The 18,885-nt window shown below is 37.6% G+C and overlaps 1 protein-coding gene across 2 annotated transcripts in view; it reads left to right on the top strand.

Annotated features, from left to right (window-relative positions):
- The window catches only part of LOC145768519 (DCC-interacting protein 13-alpha-like), a 70,469-nt gene that overhangs the window by 27,476 nt on the left and 24,108 nt on the right, over positions 1-18,885 (top strand). Inside the window, exons 4-9 of one of the 2 annotated variants that reach the window (XM_082580028.1) lie at positions 3,204-3,275; positions 14,265-14,329; positions 15,752-15,875; positions 16,399-16,452; positions 16,773-16,865; positions 17,200-17,282. In XM_082580028.1, the coding sequence (XP_082436154.1) occupies positions 3,204-3,275; positions 14,265-14,329; positions 15,752-15,875; positions 16,399-16,452; positions 16,773-16,865; positions 17,200-17,282 (491 nt within the window). Of the gene's footprint in view, positions 1-3,203; positions 3,276-14,264; positions 14,330-14,375; positions 14,489-15,751; positions 15,876-16,398; positions 16,453-16,772; positions 16,866-17,199; positions 17,283-18,885 lie in introns of those variants that run through there. The other variant, XM_082580029.1, reaches the window with a different exon arrangement.

Below are 18,885 nucleotides of genomic sequence, written 5' to 3'. Positions count from 1 at the left end.
AACGATAGGCCACGCATTTGGTTATCTGTTACTACAACGTAAAAATGAACTGTTAGGCTAACTGGGTTTTTGGAACAAATCGAAGGGCTTCTGTGAATGTTTCCCAGTTTCAACGTATCCTAGTCAGCAAAAGTTTTCTTTTATACACGATTTCAACGTTTAGCGACGTTAAAACGATAGGCCACGCATTTGGATATCTGTTACTACAATGTAAAAATGAACTGTTAGACTAACTGGGTTCTTGGAACAAAGTTTGCTGGTCGGGATAACTAGGCTACGATACCCGATAATTTCCTTTCAATCCAAGCTGTAGGCCACACATTTGTTGATCCAAACTACCGGTAATCATTTTAACTATTCAAAAGTACTAACTTATAGACATAAGCATGATTTTTTTTTGTAACATCTTCTTTTTTTTATTTTCCTTTCATATCTTAATTTTTTCTGAAGGTGTTGCGGCCGTGCCAAATTTCTTTCAACTCAATAACTTACTTCGGTCACAAGCACGTTTTAACGTTTGCGTTTTGTCGTTTCTACCTTTGCTATGTTGAGTTGTTGACGTGTATTGTTTTTGATATGATGGTCACAAATAAAAACAATTCAACCGAACTGACATGACAAATTTTCATTTAATTGTTCAAACATTTTATTTCTATTTTTTCTGCACGATTTCAACGTTTAGCGACGTTAAAGCGATGTAAAAGCGGCAATGATAATTAGGCTACGGTACCCAAAAATTTTCAAAAAAAATTTCCAAAAATCTCCGAATAGGGAACTCTCCAAAAAAGGCTGTCTCCGAAAAGGGAACTCTTCGAATCGGACTCACCGAATAGTAGCAGACCCAATTTAGTTGATACCATGTTTATTCACAAACTCACAATTGCTAATTGGGTCATTCCATGCCAAATGAGCAAATGGGTTACACCACATGTCATAGATTTTATTGAAATTTGGCATACTTGTAGATGTCAAAGAAATATGAAGAACGCAAATACACATTTTTGGAAAATTTTAAATATTAGTAGAGTTATGGTCAATAGAAAAATCTCCATTTTTGCCTGTTCCGCTTCGGTGATTTTGTCCAATTTCTTATTATATTTCTAATTTCTTAACCTATAATCAAACAAAATACAGACATTTTAAGACCCAAGGAATCCAAAAATGCAAATTAAAAAGTTGACAGAGAACTTCTTGATATGATTATAAAGGTTTCAATTTGTTACATGTATTTTTCGGAGGCCAAACTTTGGGGTAAACTTCTATTGACTTTACGTTAATCAGGGTTTAAAGTGTCGAAATTCTCTCTTTTTTTCGTTTATTTTAGAAGTATCTCGCATCCTTTCATATGGATCATTCTACAGGAGGCCGGCTTGACTGGTCCCAGGCTTAGGTGTATGTCAGCTTGACTGACCCCTTTGTTTGTTGTTAGAATTTAAATACTTCGCTTGAATGTTTAATATTTCCGTGCTTTTTATTGTTGCAACTGTTGGTTGTATTACCTAATAATCTTCATAATTTGCATAGAAATTGTCATTATTACTGCTCGCAGACTAATCTCGCAGACTAATTTGTTCCTTAGCAACCACATAACATTTTTAATAATTTTCTAAAGTGAACTGCTGTAAATTTTACTGATACTATGAGCTAATAAGTTGTACTGAAGAGGGTTTAATACCCGAAATTGCGATCTGCAACAGATGAATATCAATTGGACTTTGTCATGAACATGGAATTTCCACCCAACATTTTCTATTTCTGTTTGAACTACATGTACTTTAAAAGGTCGTCAATATTACTGCATTCAAATTTTTTTCACAAACTTTGGGGGCCTATAAAAAAATAAGTATATATATATATCAAAATTAAGAACTGAAATTCACATGTTTTATATTTATACCAATACTCTTTCATGTCAAATAAGAAATATGAATTAATTTTGATAACTACTATGATAAAAGCTAGATTTTTTGACTTGCAAATTTTGTACTTTTTTACACTCATTGTTCAAGATTTTTGTCTATGACATCACAATTTACATTATTGCTTGGTCATGACATCAGTCACATCACAATTGACATATTGTTTGTCATGACAATTGTTATGTAGCTCATGAATGAATTGAATACTGGTTATTGGTCTGTCTGCACTGTCTAAGTATATGTCACTGTCTGCACTGTCTTATTAGTACTACATTAGTTTTACAATAACACAATTGTTATGGATTCATCACAGCAATGCAACATTGGAAAAAAATGGAGGAATTGTGCCATAAAATTCACTTTGCTAGAGGCATTAGGTTTGTGGACATTAGTGGACTTGCAGAAACAGATGAACAACATGTTTATTATGAACATTGACATCTCTCTGCTTCAAGAACACTTGAACAGTGGGAAAAGTATTCTTCGTTGTTGCAAGATCTGTCGAGCTCGAGCATGTTAGGAATAATACATTACTAATAGGACAACCTAAAATTGAAATCACAGTTAAAAGAGTAACGAACTCTACAAGTTATCACTACCAGTATTCAATGCATTCATGAGCTACATAACAATTGTCATGACAAACAATATGTAAATTGTGATATCATCACCAAGCAATAATGTAAATTGTGATGTCACAGACAAAAATCTTGAACAGTCAGTGTAAAAAAGTGCAAAATTTGCAAGTTAGAAAATTTAGTTTTTATCATAGTAGTTATCAAAATTAATTCATATTTTTTATTTGACATGAAAAAGTATTGGTATAAGTATAAAACATGTGAATTTCAATTCTTAATTTTTATACCCATTTTTTTATAGGCCCCTAAAGTTTGGCCTCCGAAAAATGCATGTATGAAATTGAAACCTCTATAATCATATCAAGCATTTCTCTGGTGACTTTTTAATTTATATTTTTTGATTCCTTGGGTCTAAAAATGTCTGTCTAGCAATTTTAAGCCATGTATGATCGTAGGTTAAGAAATTAGAAATATGACAAGAAATTGGCCAAAATCACTGCAGCGGAACAGGCAAAAAGGGTGATTTTTCTAATGCCCATAACTCCACCAATGTTTAAAGTTTTTCAAATTTTTTTTTGCATTTTTCATATTTCTTTGACATCTTCAAGAATGCCAAATTTCAATAAAATCTATGACATGTGGTGTAATTTTTCCAAAAAATTTGTTCATTTGGCATGGAATTACCCAATTATGATTTGTAATACAGGATGAAAGCGAAAGTTCTGATGAGAGATTACCTGGTTCAGCCGTCCAACAATTAGCTACGGGTCTTGATGAGGTAAACGTTTTTTCCACTTAACATTTATCTTTCATGTACCGGTATGTAATGTTTAAAATAGACTACCTTGATTGTGCACTCATTACACTGGTCAACAATTTTTTTAAGACATGGGATGTGAGAGTCGTTTAGTATATTTCGAGGCCCCTGATTTCGAAATTGCACTTGTTGTTTTCGAATTGTTTTTAGTTTTTAAGATATCATACAATAGAATTATTTTGTTTGCAATTGCGAGTGCCCAATGCCCATAGACTAAACGTCATATTGTTAATGACATGAACATAACTGGAGGCTATCCCAGGCATAGCTATTTGTTACTTATCAACTTGATTACAACCTAACAAGCAGTGTACTGGCCTAGTAACACTCCAAAGATGGTATGAAATTAATCTGAGGATGCAGGATGAAGAATAGTGAACGTGCGTTTATTTGCTCGTTGATTTCAACAGTACCAGACTAATTAAGTACGGTAGCCTACTAGTTACCTACTGAATGCATAAATTATTTTGCTGAAGCTCATAGACATTAAACGAATACAGTAGAATTCGCCTATAACGGCTTCGTTTATAACGTCAATTCGCCTATTACGTCACATTTCGCTTGGTCCCGGCAGAATTTCCTATCTTTTACGTACATTGTAGTTCGGCTACAACAGCATCGCCTATAACGTCAATTCGCATGTAACAGCACCCTTTATTGGTCCCCAGACGTATTTTGTTCGTTTATAACGTCACTTTAAGCCATCACCTTCACCACGAACGATCAGTCTTTTAATCCAGTTAGCGCTGCTGCTTGCAAAATGTCTTCCCTTTACTTTGCTACGTCGTTCTCAGCAGGGACTTTAACTGAATTAACTTTTTTCTCGCGTGATAAACTATCACGTATAAAAAGCAGCTCTACAGCTGTGTCAAATCCGTGTCAAAACCGAAACAGCTCAAAATCAATGCCTTTTTTGCTAATAGACTTCTCTACTAGGCCTACTGTATGTCAGGGGTCCGCAAATACTTTTTGGTGCGACCCAAAAAGCAATTGTTCGAAGTCTTCGCGACCCAAACGTTTCGGAAGCATATAATTTTGCGCAAAACACTTTGCAAATTAATATCAATTCCAATACGGTCGTCCCCACTTATTAAGGCCACATCGGGACCGGACAATTTTGGCTGCGGGAGACAATTTTCTACCACTCCTATACCTTCAGTAATTCCGGAATGGACCAAATTGGGCTTAATAAGCGGGTGGACCTATTAACCGTGCACTTCGTCGTCGTGCAAGCCTCTGCGGCCGAGGGTCTACTTTATCCTTTTACCAGCCCAGACTCAAGATGTTCCCGGACTACACTGGAAGGCTACTAGAGAGCAGCCAGTATTTAGTTTCATCATCCATGACACGCAGACCTTCCACTCGTTAGGTGGCTTGAAGATGGTACAGTTATTGATGATGTGGTCTGCAGTTCCTCGGCACCACATTCACAGGAGGAGGAAGAGGCCAATTCTCCAATGGCGCATGGTTGACCGGAAAAGCCCGACGCCCGTACGAGGACGGTTGAGGCGCACCCATGCTTGTCTTTGTAGTGTCAGGCCGATGGGGCATGTGTCGGCGTTGGGGATGAACGAATGAAGTCCGGTGGTACTTGACTTCCTTTCAGAATTCCATTTATAGTCTGCCTAAGTAGCTGCAGAGATGAAGTTCATCTGCTGCGTTGATCAGAAGTTGAGTGGCTGGCACGAATGGTTGTCTTGACTTCACTCGACTGGAGTGCTGGTTTGGGGAAGCAGAGATCTTGTGGTGGAGAAGATGGTTAAGCTTTAGTGCCCGTCGGCCAAGAAACAGAGTGGCTTCTTCGCGACGAAGCTCAGAAGGTTGGATGCCAGCGAGAATGGCAAAATTATCCAATGGTGTGGGACGCAGGCATCCGGTAACTGTGCGCAGGGCGCTGTTTATGGCAGTGCCGATGTTACGTGTGCATTGCAGCACCAAACAGGTGCACAGTACTCTGCTGAAGAGTAAACAAGGACTAAGGCTGCTATACGCAAAGTGTCAGCCCTCGCCCCCCAGCTGTGGCCTGCCAGGCGCTTGAGTAGTGCAGCGTGGGATGTTATTTTCTTGCGCAGTGACACCAAATGGTGGCGGTATGTGTACGATCTGTCTAGTGCAGTGAAGAGCAACGTGGTCCAGGTGGACCACAAGTGGTCCACAGAGAATTTTCGGTGGTCCACAGATAAAATAATTCAAGACACACACACTTTGGGTAAAGTTATTTCCATATTGTTATGGTATTGTACCAATGCTAAGTTATTAGCAATTTAACTCCGTATTCACTGTGCTTCTGACATATCATTGGCCCCCGAACAATATTATAAATATGTGTTTACGATTTCTTGGGTAATCCCTATGTTTCGCCTTTGTTCACGATCAGCTGTTTTGCTATTTTTTTTCCGCGCTACTGAGATGAGCTGAAAGTGCTGAATAGTTACCAGTTAGCGGATAACATAACGATATTGGTAAAACTAACTGACTGAGTAATAGAGCAGCCGTTGAAGTATATTCAGTGTGCATTGCCTGAGTAAGGTTGCTAACCAGTGTGCTACCTGGCTTTTTTTAGGTTTTAAGTTGTTCTTAAAATGGCTCCTCCTGTTCATAAAAAAGCAAAAATAGTTATAAACAATTATAAATGTGATATACAAAAAAGGCTATGGTCCACAGAGATTTCAAAAAAAAATTTATGGTCCACAGTCACAAAAAGGTTGCTCATCACTGGTCTAGTGTCACCCCAAGATATTCTGGTTCGGGGCAGAAGGTGAGAGGTTTTCCATTGTTCTGAACATGTAGCTCACGATCAGCTTCCCGATTGTATAGGTGGAAAGCTGCCGCCAAAGTTTTGTTTTCGCTAAGTTTCAGTCGCCAGTTCTGGAGATAAGCTGAGAGAGTTTTCATGCCCTGGCTCAAGCTGTCTTCCAGGCTATATATATAACCGTGAGCTTAACTACTGTACTACAATCGAAAGTATAAATTTTCTTGTAGCCTACCAAATTGTACGAAACTCGGCACATCAAAGACTATATGATTGTATTTATTTTTGCCATACAAGTTATATTTATAGTAATTTTAAACCGTTTTGCGACCCACTGTGAATGGTCTCGCGACCCAAACTTGGGTCGCGACCCAGTATTTGCGGACCCCTGCTGTATGTAACGAGCTGTATTGCGCAAATTTCCTGTACCTTTCGCTGTAGGTTATTTTTTTTTAAACAATTTCTTTGTTCACTGTATTTTCTGCGTGTATTTTGTCAGTTTGGTGGTACACAGTCAGGGTTGAGAAAAACCCGTTTTTTTTTAAAAAAAGCCCAACCCGCCCGTTTTTTTTTAAAAAAAACCCGGGTTTTTTTGGGTTTTTTAAAAAAACCATGCAAAAAAGGTAGATTCATGCTTATTTCACCTCAAAACTGCTTTTTATCAATGAAGTGCTCAGACTGCTCACTCACAGTACATGCTGGCATAACTCAATAAAATAATACACTAGGGCTGTTCAGCTATGAGGCCTTCTTGCATAATGAGTTTTAGTGTACTGTAAAGTGGCATTACTTGATTTTTGTGTACTGTACAGAAATATCCACTGCGTTTTCACTTTATCCTTGGAAATTTACTTCAAAATCACATCTTTAAGTCCCAATTTGAAGTTTGTTTTAAGTGCCTTGTTGTGTTTTCGCTCATTTTTTCGATTTTCTAATAAAAATTGGACAAATATGATGCTTTGGGTTTTTTTTAGGTTTTTTTAAGTGGGTTTTTTAAAAAAAAACCACCCGGGTTTTTTTGGGTCGGGTAAAATACCGACAACCCTGTACACAGTAAACCTGACTGGATTACACACCTCTTTCTTTAATCAAAAGACAGTTGTGGAATAGTTTGCGGTAGTTTGTTTATAACGTCAATTCGGCTATAACGTCAGTTTTTGCAAATCCCCTAGAGGTGCCGTTATAGGCGAATTCTGCTGTACAAACAAAACAAAGCTAGGTATTGGTGAATAAACGCAACTCATTAGGATGATACTGGGCGACACACATTGTACGAAGGTCATTTAAAAGCTGGCATTATGTCATTGCCTGTCACTACAGGAGTACAGGTCACCATAGGCGCCGGGTTTTGAAAATTGCCGGTGAGGCAAACTTTCTAGTGGACTGATTGCTTACATTCAAAATGCTGATGTTTGTTTGTCAGCATTGATGTTTGTTTGCGTCTATCTGCCATTGTATATCACCAAGCTTTATAATGTAGGCTCAGGCCTCGAAATTCGCGGCGGACATCGCCGTCACAGCATGTGATGTCCGCGGGAAGTACCATCTAAATCGGTCATATTTGTCCGCTGAGAAATAACACAGGAACTAGCGATACAAATCGTCATTGCATAGCATGAACAATTGTTGCTATAATATATTTTCCAGCGCATTCTAGCGCTCATCTAGAAAATGTGAATACTGTATCCTTTAGCCATGGACTTCTAAATAGTAGAATCTAGACAGGACACAACTAATGAGTTGTGTACACTATGAGGCCTATAATGTCGAAACCGCAAAATGACAAAATTGCGCTAGGATCTTGACACGATTAAATTAAAATGAATTTCGGACTAGTTTTGTATTTAATGCAGAAATCTAGAGTTCGAATCTCATCCTAGTTACGTACCGTAACTTGAGCCGTGCCAAACTAACCTACTGTACTATACTAAGCTGAAATATTCTCCTTTTTAGTTAGAATATCATCATGATATTATAAACAACACTTTTCAATTATTTATTCTACCATGGCCATGAAGATACATACCTACATCAGCAAAAAATAATAATAATAATTAAAAAGCACACGCAAGCAAATGGCGAGTAACCATGCGAGTAACGCAATAAACAAAAATTCCAAGTGAAGAAATAACAAGAAGAGAAATGACTGATTTGGTAACGGATCTGTACAGAGAATAGAAATTAAACCAAAACACGTAAATCGCTACTGCGTTTTCGCTAGTAACAAAGCCAAATTAAAACAGAATTATTCAAAATTTAACAACTAGTAAGCTTGCGAATTTTTCTAGAAGATTTGTGGGCATCATCTTCACGTAAGTCACGCATAAAATTTTTGACCATACAATTGAAAAACCGGCTAGCCATGCCTTCCAAAATGTTATGGCCCTTGGCACACATGGTAGTAATTGACCAAGCTTCATTAGCCCAATTTTCATAAAATACAATGTTTATAATTTCTTTGAAAACATTGCGCTGGTTAGACCAAGTTAAAAACTGCTTTCGCAGCTCGTCATGCTGTGAAACCTCAGCAAATACACGCCAGCAGAGTGTTCCAATCTTAAAGGTTTCTAAGTTTGGCTTCCAAAGCCCACCACGATTTATGTCCTGAAAGAAATCGAGAGCGTTTGCAGGAATTCCTGCGTGTGGATGATTTTCACTTTTAACATCAGCAACTGTTGTCTCTTTACAAGATTCACACTTGTTCACTTTCGCAAGTGAACGGCAGCAATAGCCCGATACATAAAATATAACAGAAGCATTGTTTACATCGGGGCAAATAGTTAACTGCAGATCAGCTGCAATCGAATCTGCTTTTGCAATCACTTCTTGTGCAGCTCGATCTGACGTTACTGCCTTAGCAGCATTGTCAATGTCTTTAAGTGATACTTTCGAGTATTTAACAAGTGACAGTGCACGCAGTTTTCTGTCACTTTCGTACAACTGTCTCATAGATATGAAATAGTTCGCTCCACTGAGTTGCCGGAAATGGCCAAATCTTCCTTCAATGGTGTCGGATTGTATTTTACCGAGCAAGACGTAGTTGAATTGGCAATTGTTAAGCAAGTATTTGCTTAGTCCTACCATTGCTCGGTAAGATTGGCAGAGAGCCAAAAATGTATCTTTCGTCAAGCCAGGTAACTGCAACAATAACAAAAAAAAATTGGTATTTATGACTGACAATGTCAAGAAATCATTTCTTATCATGGCTATATAACAACGAATCAGTTACGGTAATGAAAAAAAAATTAGCAACTTTTATTGGAAATACACTTTTGACAGTAAATTTACAAACCCATACATACATTAAAAACCCATATACATTACCAACCCATATTGACTTTACCATATATACATCAAAGCTTTGATATAATTCAAGTGAGATCTTAACAAGATCAATAAACAAATACTAATAAAGCTTAATATTTCAGACACAGTTAAACATAGTTCTCTTTTAGGTTTAACACTTTTTCAATCTTTATTATTTTCAATGTACAGTTTATGTGTTACCACAGCAAAAAACATGCAGTGTACCATAGCTCCAAAGATTGGCTATGGACATGAAGCTTCCATTTTGAAACGGTAGTCGAAACATAGGCTAAGCACAAATTATTCACTCATTGTATATCAACACTTACCATCGAGTTTTTCCAAAAACCGGCATATTTTTCAAAATTCAGGAGAAATTGCAACTTCCAATCATCGGTAGATCTGATTGGGTGTCTTGTTATGTCCCGTTTATGTTTGCCAATGTTTGGTGTTCCAACATTTAAAATTGACCACAATTTAGCAAACAACTGTAGTGCCTTGGCAGTTTCAGTAAACCCATATGCTCTCAAAGCATTGATTGTTGATTCATGCAGCAAAGCCACATGGCAAGCTTGACATTTACTTTCTCAATAGAATTAGGCTTAAGCACAGTGTCTATTAGTTTGGGAGCCAGTTTTAAAGGTTTGTGGCACTCATTGGAGTACACAGCTTCCACATCAGAAAAGCGGGCAATAATGGTGTCAGGAACAAGTGGGAGCATGCTTGGCATTTTAAATATTTTCCGTGACAAAAAATTGTTATAGACATTCTTAATCACATGGGTAGGGTCAAAAAGTAGGAAAAGTTTTCCACCAGTGAACCTATTGTCAATGCACTCTTGCAAATCTCCACCACAAAGAAAGTCTTCGTAAAATTTCCGATTGGCAGCTGCATTGTCTACTGAAATGGCAATGACGTTAAAGCCAACTTCATGGAGCATACCCATGATTTTATCAAAGCATTGTTTCTGTACATTTGCTTTGAGATTTTTTACAGGAAATATTCCAAGCATGTCCTCAGTCCTCATGTTCTCAGTCGTTTTTTGCAAAGTACTGCATCTGCTCTCTTTCGTTTATGCTTTGTGTTTTGGTCAGCCGAATACAAGATGAAGTCTTCTTCTTTAAAGTGAAGCGAACATAATCTGGAGTAGTTTGTTGGACGAAAATCTTTTTTAGCAATGCGTTTTAACCAAACTTGAAGAAGCTGTTTGTTATCAAGAGGAAACGAGTGGAAAGTAACATTCGGATCCTTGTTTTCTCCTTTGTAACCTGCCCTGCAGTTAATTGCACTGCACTTGTTGACCATTGGGGTTATAAGCATCAAACAACAAAACAGAAAAGAACAAAAATAGCAATGTTGATATATACCTCAAAAATAGAAGACTGCAAAAATAATAAAGGTGATCATTGATGCAAATAGCCAAGTTTCTTCAACCACAAACATAGCTTGTGATTATGAGTGAATCAATAGGCTAATTCTAATAGATAAACTTATCGGGTCTAGTGCAGAGACGTCCGTAAGCAATAATTTCTATTCCCTGATCCTTTTCCTGCCCAATGCAATAGCCTAAAATGTAGGGGAAAGTTTTCTCCAAGAGGCAGTTCACTTTTTCCTTGCATTTTAGGCTGTTGAGTTGGGAAAGAAAGGGATTAGAAATTATTTCTTACGGACGTCTTTGCACTACTAGACCAAACTTATCAATGCAACCATGCGAAAAGTTGATTAAACAAGCTAGGCTACTTTACTGCTGGCAGAGATGGGCGTGATCTTGATCTTCAAGATCATCTTTTTTTTGGTGATCTTGATCTAAGATCACTTTTTTTTGTGTGATCTTGATCTTAAAAAACAATAAGATCAAGATCACTTTAAAATTGAAGTTTAGGCTACTTACTAGATAGAGGCATTTTTTTTAGAACTCATACTGTAGCCTACAAAGTAGTTAGTGGCAACTGCTAACATTAAGCCACTGTTAATACAATATGTGTCCAACAAAAGACGATTTAAAGATTTAAAGCAAATCAACAAGACCAAGACTTATTTAAGATCTGAGTATGGAGTGGTTTGTCTGACCGCAAACCTCTGAACGTTTTTAAAAGCAGACAACAGTATCAAGGTTGCCAGATGGGTAAATAGTGCAATAAACATTGACATAATGCAGTGAAACTTAAAACTACTTAGTAACACGAATAAAAACTCCCACATGAAGCAGACAAAAATTTGGTAAAAAATGATGCAGTTTAAAGTTTATTTATTATAAATAAAAAGTATAAAACTAATTGCAAATTTTACGACTTTTTCAGTACCGTACTACTGTAATTAACGTCGGCCTTGGGTGTGACGTTGCGGTTCTACGCAAACTACATCAGCAATTGATAGGCCTAATAGCAACAGTCACTAACTTATTACAATTCTTAGGCCAGTGATCGAGTAGTTAAAAGTAAAAGACTAGTTAGCAATAACAACTATATACCTTTACCCAGGTTGCTTATAGTAATTATTTTTTGCAACATCATTGATCAAAAACTTCATTTTTTTTCAAGTAAACAAAAAGTGATCTTGATCTTCAAGATCACCAATACTGGTGATCTTGCCCATCTCTGACTGCTGGCAATATTTCCATTGCTTCAACTGCTCAGTGTTGACTGTTGTTACTTCAAAGTTAACCTACTTACAGCTGCATTCCGGTCTATGCTTGTTGCATTAAATTTCAATAATATCAAGCGCTGAAAAGCAGGCTTTTTCACGGTTAACTGTCTTCAAACCGAACAACTGAGTCTTACAGTTACTTGTTCTGTCATTGTAACTAATCTAGCTGTTTTAATTCTAACTGTACAACAGGGTTGCCAACCTGACTTCACCAAAAAAAGCCAGACCTAGCCACAAAAAAAGCCAGAAGAAAATACCGTACCTGAAAAAGCCAAGAAAAAGCCAATTAGTATTCATTAAACATACACATATACAAAGTGCACAACCAAATAGTGTCCCACCAAACTTTGACTTCAGCGACAACGGAGAAACATAGTTAATGAAAAGACAAACAACTAGAAAATTTTCTAGTTTCGGCTTCAAAACGACATTCGGTCGGACACTACAACCAAATATAAGGTAGAAATTACTGCTCCGATTGACGCTGACTGAATTTAAATCGGGAAAGAAAAAATTAAGCCAAAAAACGCCAAAATTATGTTGGCTTTTTATTAATTTGACAAAAAAATTGATGAAACATGAAAAATAGCCCAACTTTTCTGGCTTTTTTTTATTTAAAAAAATATAAGCCTAGGGAGTTGAAAAACAGCCAGATTCTCAAAATCTGGCTTTAAAAAAGCGTTGCAAACACGCGCACTTAATTGTTTATTTTTGCAACGCGTTATTGCCGTATTTGATTGCACACACATCTGCACGAGGTTTTTCGCCGACTCGCTTTTTTCTCTTTTGTTTATAGAAGGTGACGAAAACGCCATTTAGCAATGCAGGCCTCATCTTGTACAGCGTTGCTCAAAATTACAGCTTCGTGTCCTGTCCAGATTCTACTATATAGAAGTCCATGCCTTAGCTTCCATTCAAGGAGGAAAACTTTCGATTTTTACGTTGCTTTAACGATTGATGACATTGAATCAGCGTAACAAAGGTGAATTCTTTGCTAAGAATCGATTGGAGTAGGCTACAGGTACTTCTACAGTACACTAATCACGCGCAATTTCGTTCACGTTTTACGTCACAATGTCTGGCTTTGATCTCCGAGTAATAATGATAAGGCAAGGTTGGTTACTAAATAAGATTATACGAGTAGGCTATTACAGCAAGATGCAACAAAATTTGTTAAGTTTTGGTATTACAGTAAGAAAGAAAAGACCAAGGAAAATTCACTTTTGCTTACATGACACGCAAAAATAAACTTAAAGAAAAAAGCCTGTGAAACTTTGCACAGCAGAAAATAGTAGCGTTGGTGTAGAAATTTTCCGACTCCTGCCCAGAGCATTGTGACGCAACAAGCCACACGACCTCGTTCGGTGGAAGTTAATCAGTTATGTGACGTATTGACCAGCTACACGGCGCTTTGACTCTTCAAGCGCAAGTCGTTGGTCTGATGAAAGCCTTTCAGAGTGACTACTGATTTTTTAAAAAGCCTTCTAAAACCGTAGTTATACAGTAGTTCTGAAATGGCGAAGAATAATCAAGATAAAGTGATTAAGCATGACGATCGACGGCTAAAGCTGGTGTGTCCGCCGTGAGACTTAATTTGTCCGCCAAGATAGCTGCTCAGACCGGACACGTTTGTCCGCCGTCAACAAAAACGAATTTCGAGGCCTGTAGGCTACTTCGAATTATATGCTGGTCACTTTGAACTTTAGCGCTTAATACGCGTAGATACTAAACTGAGCAAACAGCAAACCGCACCTCGTTATTGACACTCCCAAGAAAAAACAAAGCGGAAGAAATCAAGAAAAACGTTTTTCAATCATTGTTACTATGCTTCAACGGCACCATGCTGGCGTTTATCAGCTACCGTACTTCTGTTTCTTTTGTTATTTTAGGAGCAGCGCTCTTGTTGCAACAAGTAGAACTTTTAATTGAGATCGATTCGCAATGAAGGTCAAACTAACGCAAATCTGAACTTACAAACATTTGATTTAGGATTTTTTTTTAAAATAATTTGCGGGGGGCAGCCACCCCGAGCTAAATTCACGAGGGGGCGCCTCCCCTCCGCCCCCCCCCCCCCCAGGAGTCGGCACCTATGCAGGTCACCTTGGTTGAGAACCACTCATGTAGCTCATTAAATGCATTTGTTGAGGTGAATAAGATTGTTCTAACTTATGTGAAAGTATGTGTTTGTCTTAGTTTAGCGACTGCCTTTTTGAAATATCAAAAAAAAACTTTTTATGAACTTTCAGATTTCTAGCTTCAATGCAGTCCTCTACTCAGAGCTGTCCGAAAACATGGAGTATCATTCTTCACAGTAAGAACTTATAACTCACCACAGTAACAGTGCTGCAACATAAAATTTTGCTTCGACTTTATCCGAAAACAGACATTTTGTGCTGTTTACGCGAATGTGCAAGCTACCCTTGTTTAAAGTCCAAACAGTCGGCTTCGACAAGGTCTTGTAGCAAACATGGTGAGTTGGATAAATTTTTGGCAATTTTAGCTCTTCTATTTAACGTTGAGTCACGAGATTGTCTGCTACAACTTTTGGCAATATGTCGTCTGATAGTCTAGCAAACTTGAGTTGCGACTATGGCCACATACTTGTTTATGCTTCACAATAATACACAACAAATACAATTACAAGCGTAAAAAATGTTTGGAAAAATGAAGTCCACCAGGAAGTGAAAAAGTGCGCCTAGATAGGTAGCTCATTCGGTTAAGCAACTGACTGAGTGACTGTGAATCAAAGAAATAGCAAGATTGAGCAACCAATGTTCAACTCTTGGAGTGTATGCTCTCCATTTAGTGAAAAAATGAAAAGAAATCGAGTTTTGGCAGACATGGCATCATAGTTTGTTTCTGCAATGAAAACTCGTTTTTAAATAAAATATTGTTATCTTTATCTCTAGCATTGATTGTGAATTCGAAGTTGGTGCGGCACTGTTGCCTTCGTATCCACAATCATTGCCAGAGAGAACGACGTCGTACAGTTACGCTTCAAAGTGGTCGTTCTCATAACTAAACAAGGACCAAAAATCAACATTCAACAACCGTGCCGGGAGGGAGGAATTACGACACCTAATCTATCAATCAACTGCTTCGACAAGTTACAGTAATCTCTCCTGAAAACATACCGCTATCACGACAGCAGCCTCAAGCCAAAGAAAAGATCCTTATGAAACAATAGACTTTGACTCCAGCACCACTCGTCATTGCACACGACTAGCTCAGTGGTCGAGAGGTTTCTCCTTCGGGGCTCTAGTGCTGATAGATCTGAGATCGATTCTAGTTCAGATCAAATAGAAGACTTTAAAAGCGGTACCGATTGTGTTCTTTCTTGCATAACGCAGTGAGAATAAGTCGGGTAATAATATGATAACGTCATATGTAAACCTGATATGAAATTAACAATGAGCCCGTCACTAAAAGACCTTTCCTGTTGTAGAGCGACAATAAATAAAACCAAAACATTATTATTACTTGTCACTGCAAATGTCTAGCTAGCGACAAACCGCTACCACCACAGCGAACCCGCAGCGTCAGGCTAAAGCAAGTTCTTTGTACCTACACTTGTGCAATTTGAAATTTACATTTTTTGCGTTCTGTAAAAACACATAGAGGTTGAAATTGAGAAATCAATCATGAATGATTGTTTGTGAGTTTTGTAAAGGATTTTTCCAATTGAATAACCGACCTGACATAGACTCCCGTTCAAATTGTTTCTTTTTCCAAGGTTTTTGAACAAAGAGATGACTGAATACCTGCGTCTGAAGGCAAGCTTCCAGGACAGCGACAAGGCACATGAGGAGGCTGCATTGAAGCTAGCTCGCATTTCTAAGAAAAATAAAAGTGAACGAGTAGGTTTCTGGATCCTGGTTTGTTTACAGTCAATAGAACGTCGAAGATCAATCCAGGCGGTTACTCCTTGAAGTTGTAATATTATTGTTTTATTCATATAAAAATCGAAGGCATACAAAGTACTGTATGTTTATCGTTCAACAAGCGTTGCATTGCACAATAATATTATAGCCAAATGGCCGAATTAAAGGGAACACTTGTTTACGAAATTACGAGTGCGAACCAGAAATTATCACTAGGCAAAGCACTTTTGTTTTACAACAAAATATTTGATAATGTTTTTTATTTAAAGTTCCAACAGGTTCATCTTTCCTTATACTGTCGTGACCAAGCCAGGGCTGTGCAATGTGCATCGAATCTCTTTTCAGTCTTACTCTGGCACTGATGGCATATGTTGCACCCATGGCCGGTTACACTTTATTTGTAGTTTATTAAAGAGAAATGCAGAACTATTCAGAAATGTTATTTTGCCAATCGCCATGTATATATATTTTTCTGCAAACCTATTTGTTGTTTTTCCAGGGCTGGCAAGAAGCCACTGATCAACTGTACGCCACAAGAAAGGCCTTTCATAATGTGCGTCACGCATGTGCTTTGTTAGTTTACCTTATTTTGTACCAACACTTGATGCGATTTTTAACTTTTTTGATTGAAATTCATAAGAAAAATATGCATTTATTGTCTTGTTGTATAGCAATTATGCCTGTGCTTTCATTTACCGTACACCGAAATGGAGCAACCTTTTGAAAAGTTTGCTCAAAGAAAAGGTTGTTTATAAGACTCTGTTTATTTCTCTGTCTGATTTAACGTCTAGTAAGATTATTACATTTAAGTTGAGATATTCATTTTTTGTTAAAACTATTGCTACACATTTTAGAATAACTGACATGTTTCAGACCTCCATGTTGTACTGCTGCTGCTTGAACGACTTGCAAGCAAAGAAGAAAGTTGGGATACTGAAGCCGATCATTAGTTTTCTTCAATCCCAGGTTATTGTTTCACAATAAGTTTTAAACAATATGCTGTTTTGTAAGTCCACCCGAATGATTTACGCTGACGGGTTGGTCGATGATACACTTGCAGCACGACGACTGTCGTGATGGATTAGTTTGGTCTTCTTAAAATGAGTTAAAATAATGGAGTGTAGCTAATTTATCATTTTGCATAATTGACCCGTTCACGTCCAGCTGCTCATTTTGTTTAACATTTCTTATAATGCTGCCGATTCAATTGTTTAACATTTCAGATTCATGTAGCAATTACTCCATTGTGACTCATCGCAGTGATTCATAGTATCATATACTGTCATATGTTACTCTTTAGATTGGATTTTTTAAAATGGGCACAGAGCTTGGAAAAGGTGGTCTTGAAGAGAAACTCATAAAACTTTCCGAAGATTTTACGAAGTATGTTCAGGCTGAGTAACTTGAAATCACCCCCTGCTATTTTATACTTATTTCTTCCCCTTACAACAGGGGTGGGCAACCTTTTTGCATGCGCAGACCAAATGAAGTAGTGATGATGCGGAGGCAGGCCACAATGATACTCATTTAATAACACAACGGTAGACAAACTTTACTTCAAGTCTTTTAACTCATATTTTTTCAATATGAAACGTCTTCTCGTACGTATTGTGTTTTTAGCATCTTTGAGAGTCCTTTCAGCGTCCTTTGTTCCCTCACATTCACAGAGATATTTTGTAATCGTCTTGTAACTGCCCTTGGAAATTCTGATGGTTGAAAATATCTGATTTTTGGACAAACAATCTCTGCAACTGCCATCCAAGCATACCTTCATAAATTCTCCCTTCACAATCCACATATGTATTCTACTGTCACCATTGACATTGTGTAACTCGCTTGAATATTTCTTTCACCTTCAGTGCCAATCGTTGCAAAGAATAAAGGCTGTTGCTGCGAAGTTTTTGAGAGTCTACAAACGTTATCTTTTCTGATCTTTTGCCCACTCAGCACAACTCTATGACACACTTCTAATGCACACACATACACGCACAATAATTTTACAATATGGATTTATAATATACATAACACGTTTGTAGAACTAACCGCTACGTCCGTAGATCTATCTGTATGAGTGGTTGGCTTAAAAAGTGTTTTCGTAGCCTAGAAAACATGTTGGTACATATAAGAAATATAAACCATAAATTTCATCTGGCCGACCAGGAAAAAATACCAATTTTCAATGCAGTCATGGACCGGATACATGGAACGGCCGCACAAAAACTGCACGCTGGCCGGATTCGGCTCACGGGCCGCAGGTTGCCCACACCTGTCTTACAAGGTTCAGTTTGTTTGGTGTAAAGCTGTGTCGCCAATGTTCCGACTAAAGACTTTGAACTATTATTGGCTCATCTTCATTAACTTAAATTGTAAAGCCGTAATAATATTTAAATTATTATTATCGTGTCAGAAAGTTGTGAGTCTATTGGCTGTGTAACTATTTAATTATTCATACACAATACATAGAAGTGTGGGTAGGCGATGCATGGATTATTTCAAGTCGTGTTTTTAGGCTTTGTTTACATGAGAGGCAAAACAAAAAGGACCGCAATAAAATTTTAAAACGCCTTAAAAAATATTTTTTTCACATGGAATCTCATTGCTGCTGCTTTTCGTTTCGGACAAAAGGAATGATACCTCTGCGCATGAGTAATTTTTGCCCTTGTTTTCAATTATCCTTAAACCAGAGATTATTTAAAAAATTTAAATCATCTACTGTTTATGTTACTTTATTTAGAGACTGGAGTTGAGAGGTGGCAGCAGTTAGAAAAAGTTGTTTGCTTATTGCTATTTTGCCGCTATTGGTAGGTTCATTAGGTACGTTAATGCAACTACAACTGCGATGGTTACCGATTTTACCACAGTTCACAGCTTGATGTGCATGCCTTTTGCATCTCTCAAAAGAGTGCAGATGACTTTGGTGACAAGACTTTTGAATTTTTCATGCTCACTCGCAAGTGGCATTGCTTCACTTTAATGCAAGATGACA

This window comes from Aplidium turbinatum, chromosome 4 (genome assembly GCF_918807975.1).
Source record: "Aplidium turbinatum chromosome 4, kaAplTurb1.1, whole genome shotgun sequence".
NCBI lineage: Eukaryota > Metazoa > Chordata > Ascidiacea > Aplousobranchia > Polyclinidae > Aplidium > Aplidium turbinatum.
Note: the sequence above shows the minus strand (reverse complement) of the source record. Positions and strands in the feature narration are given on the sequence as shown.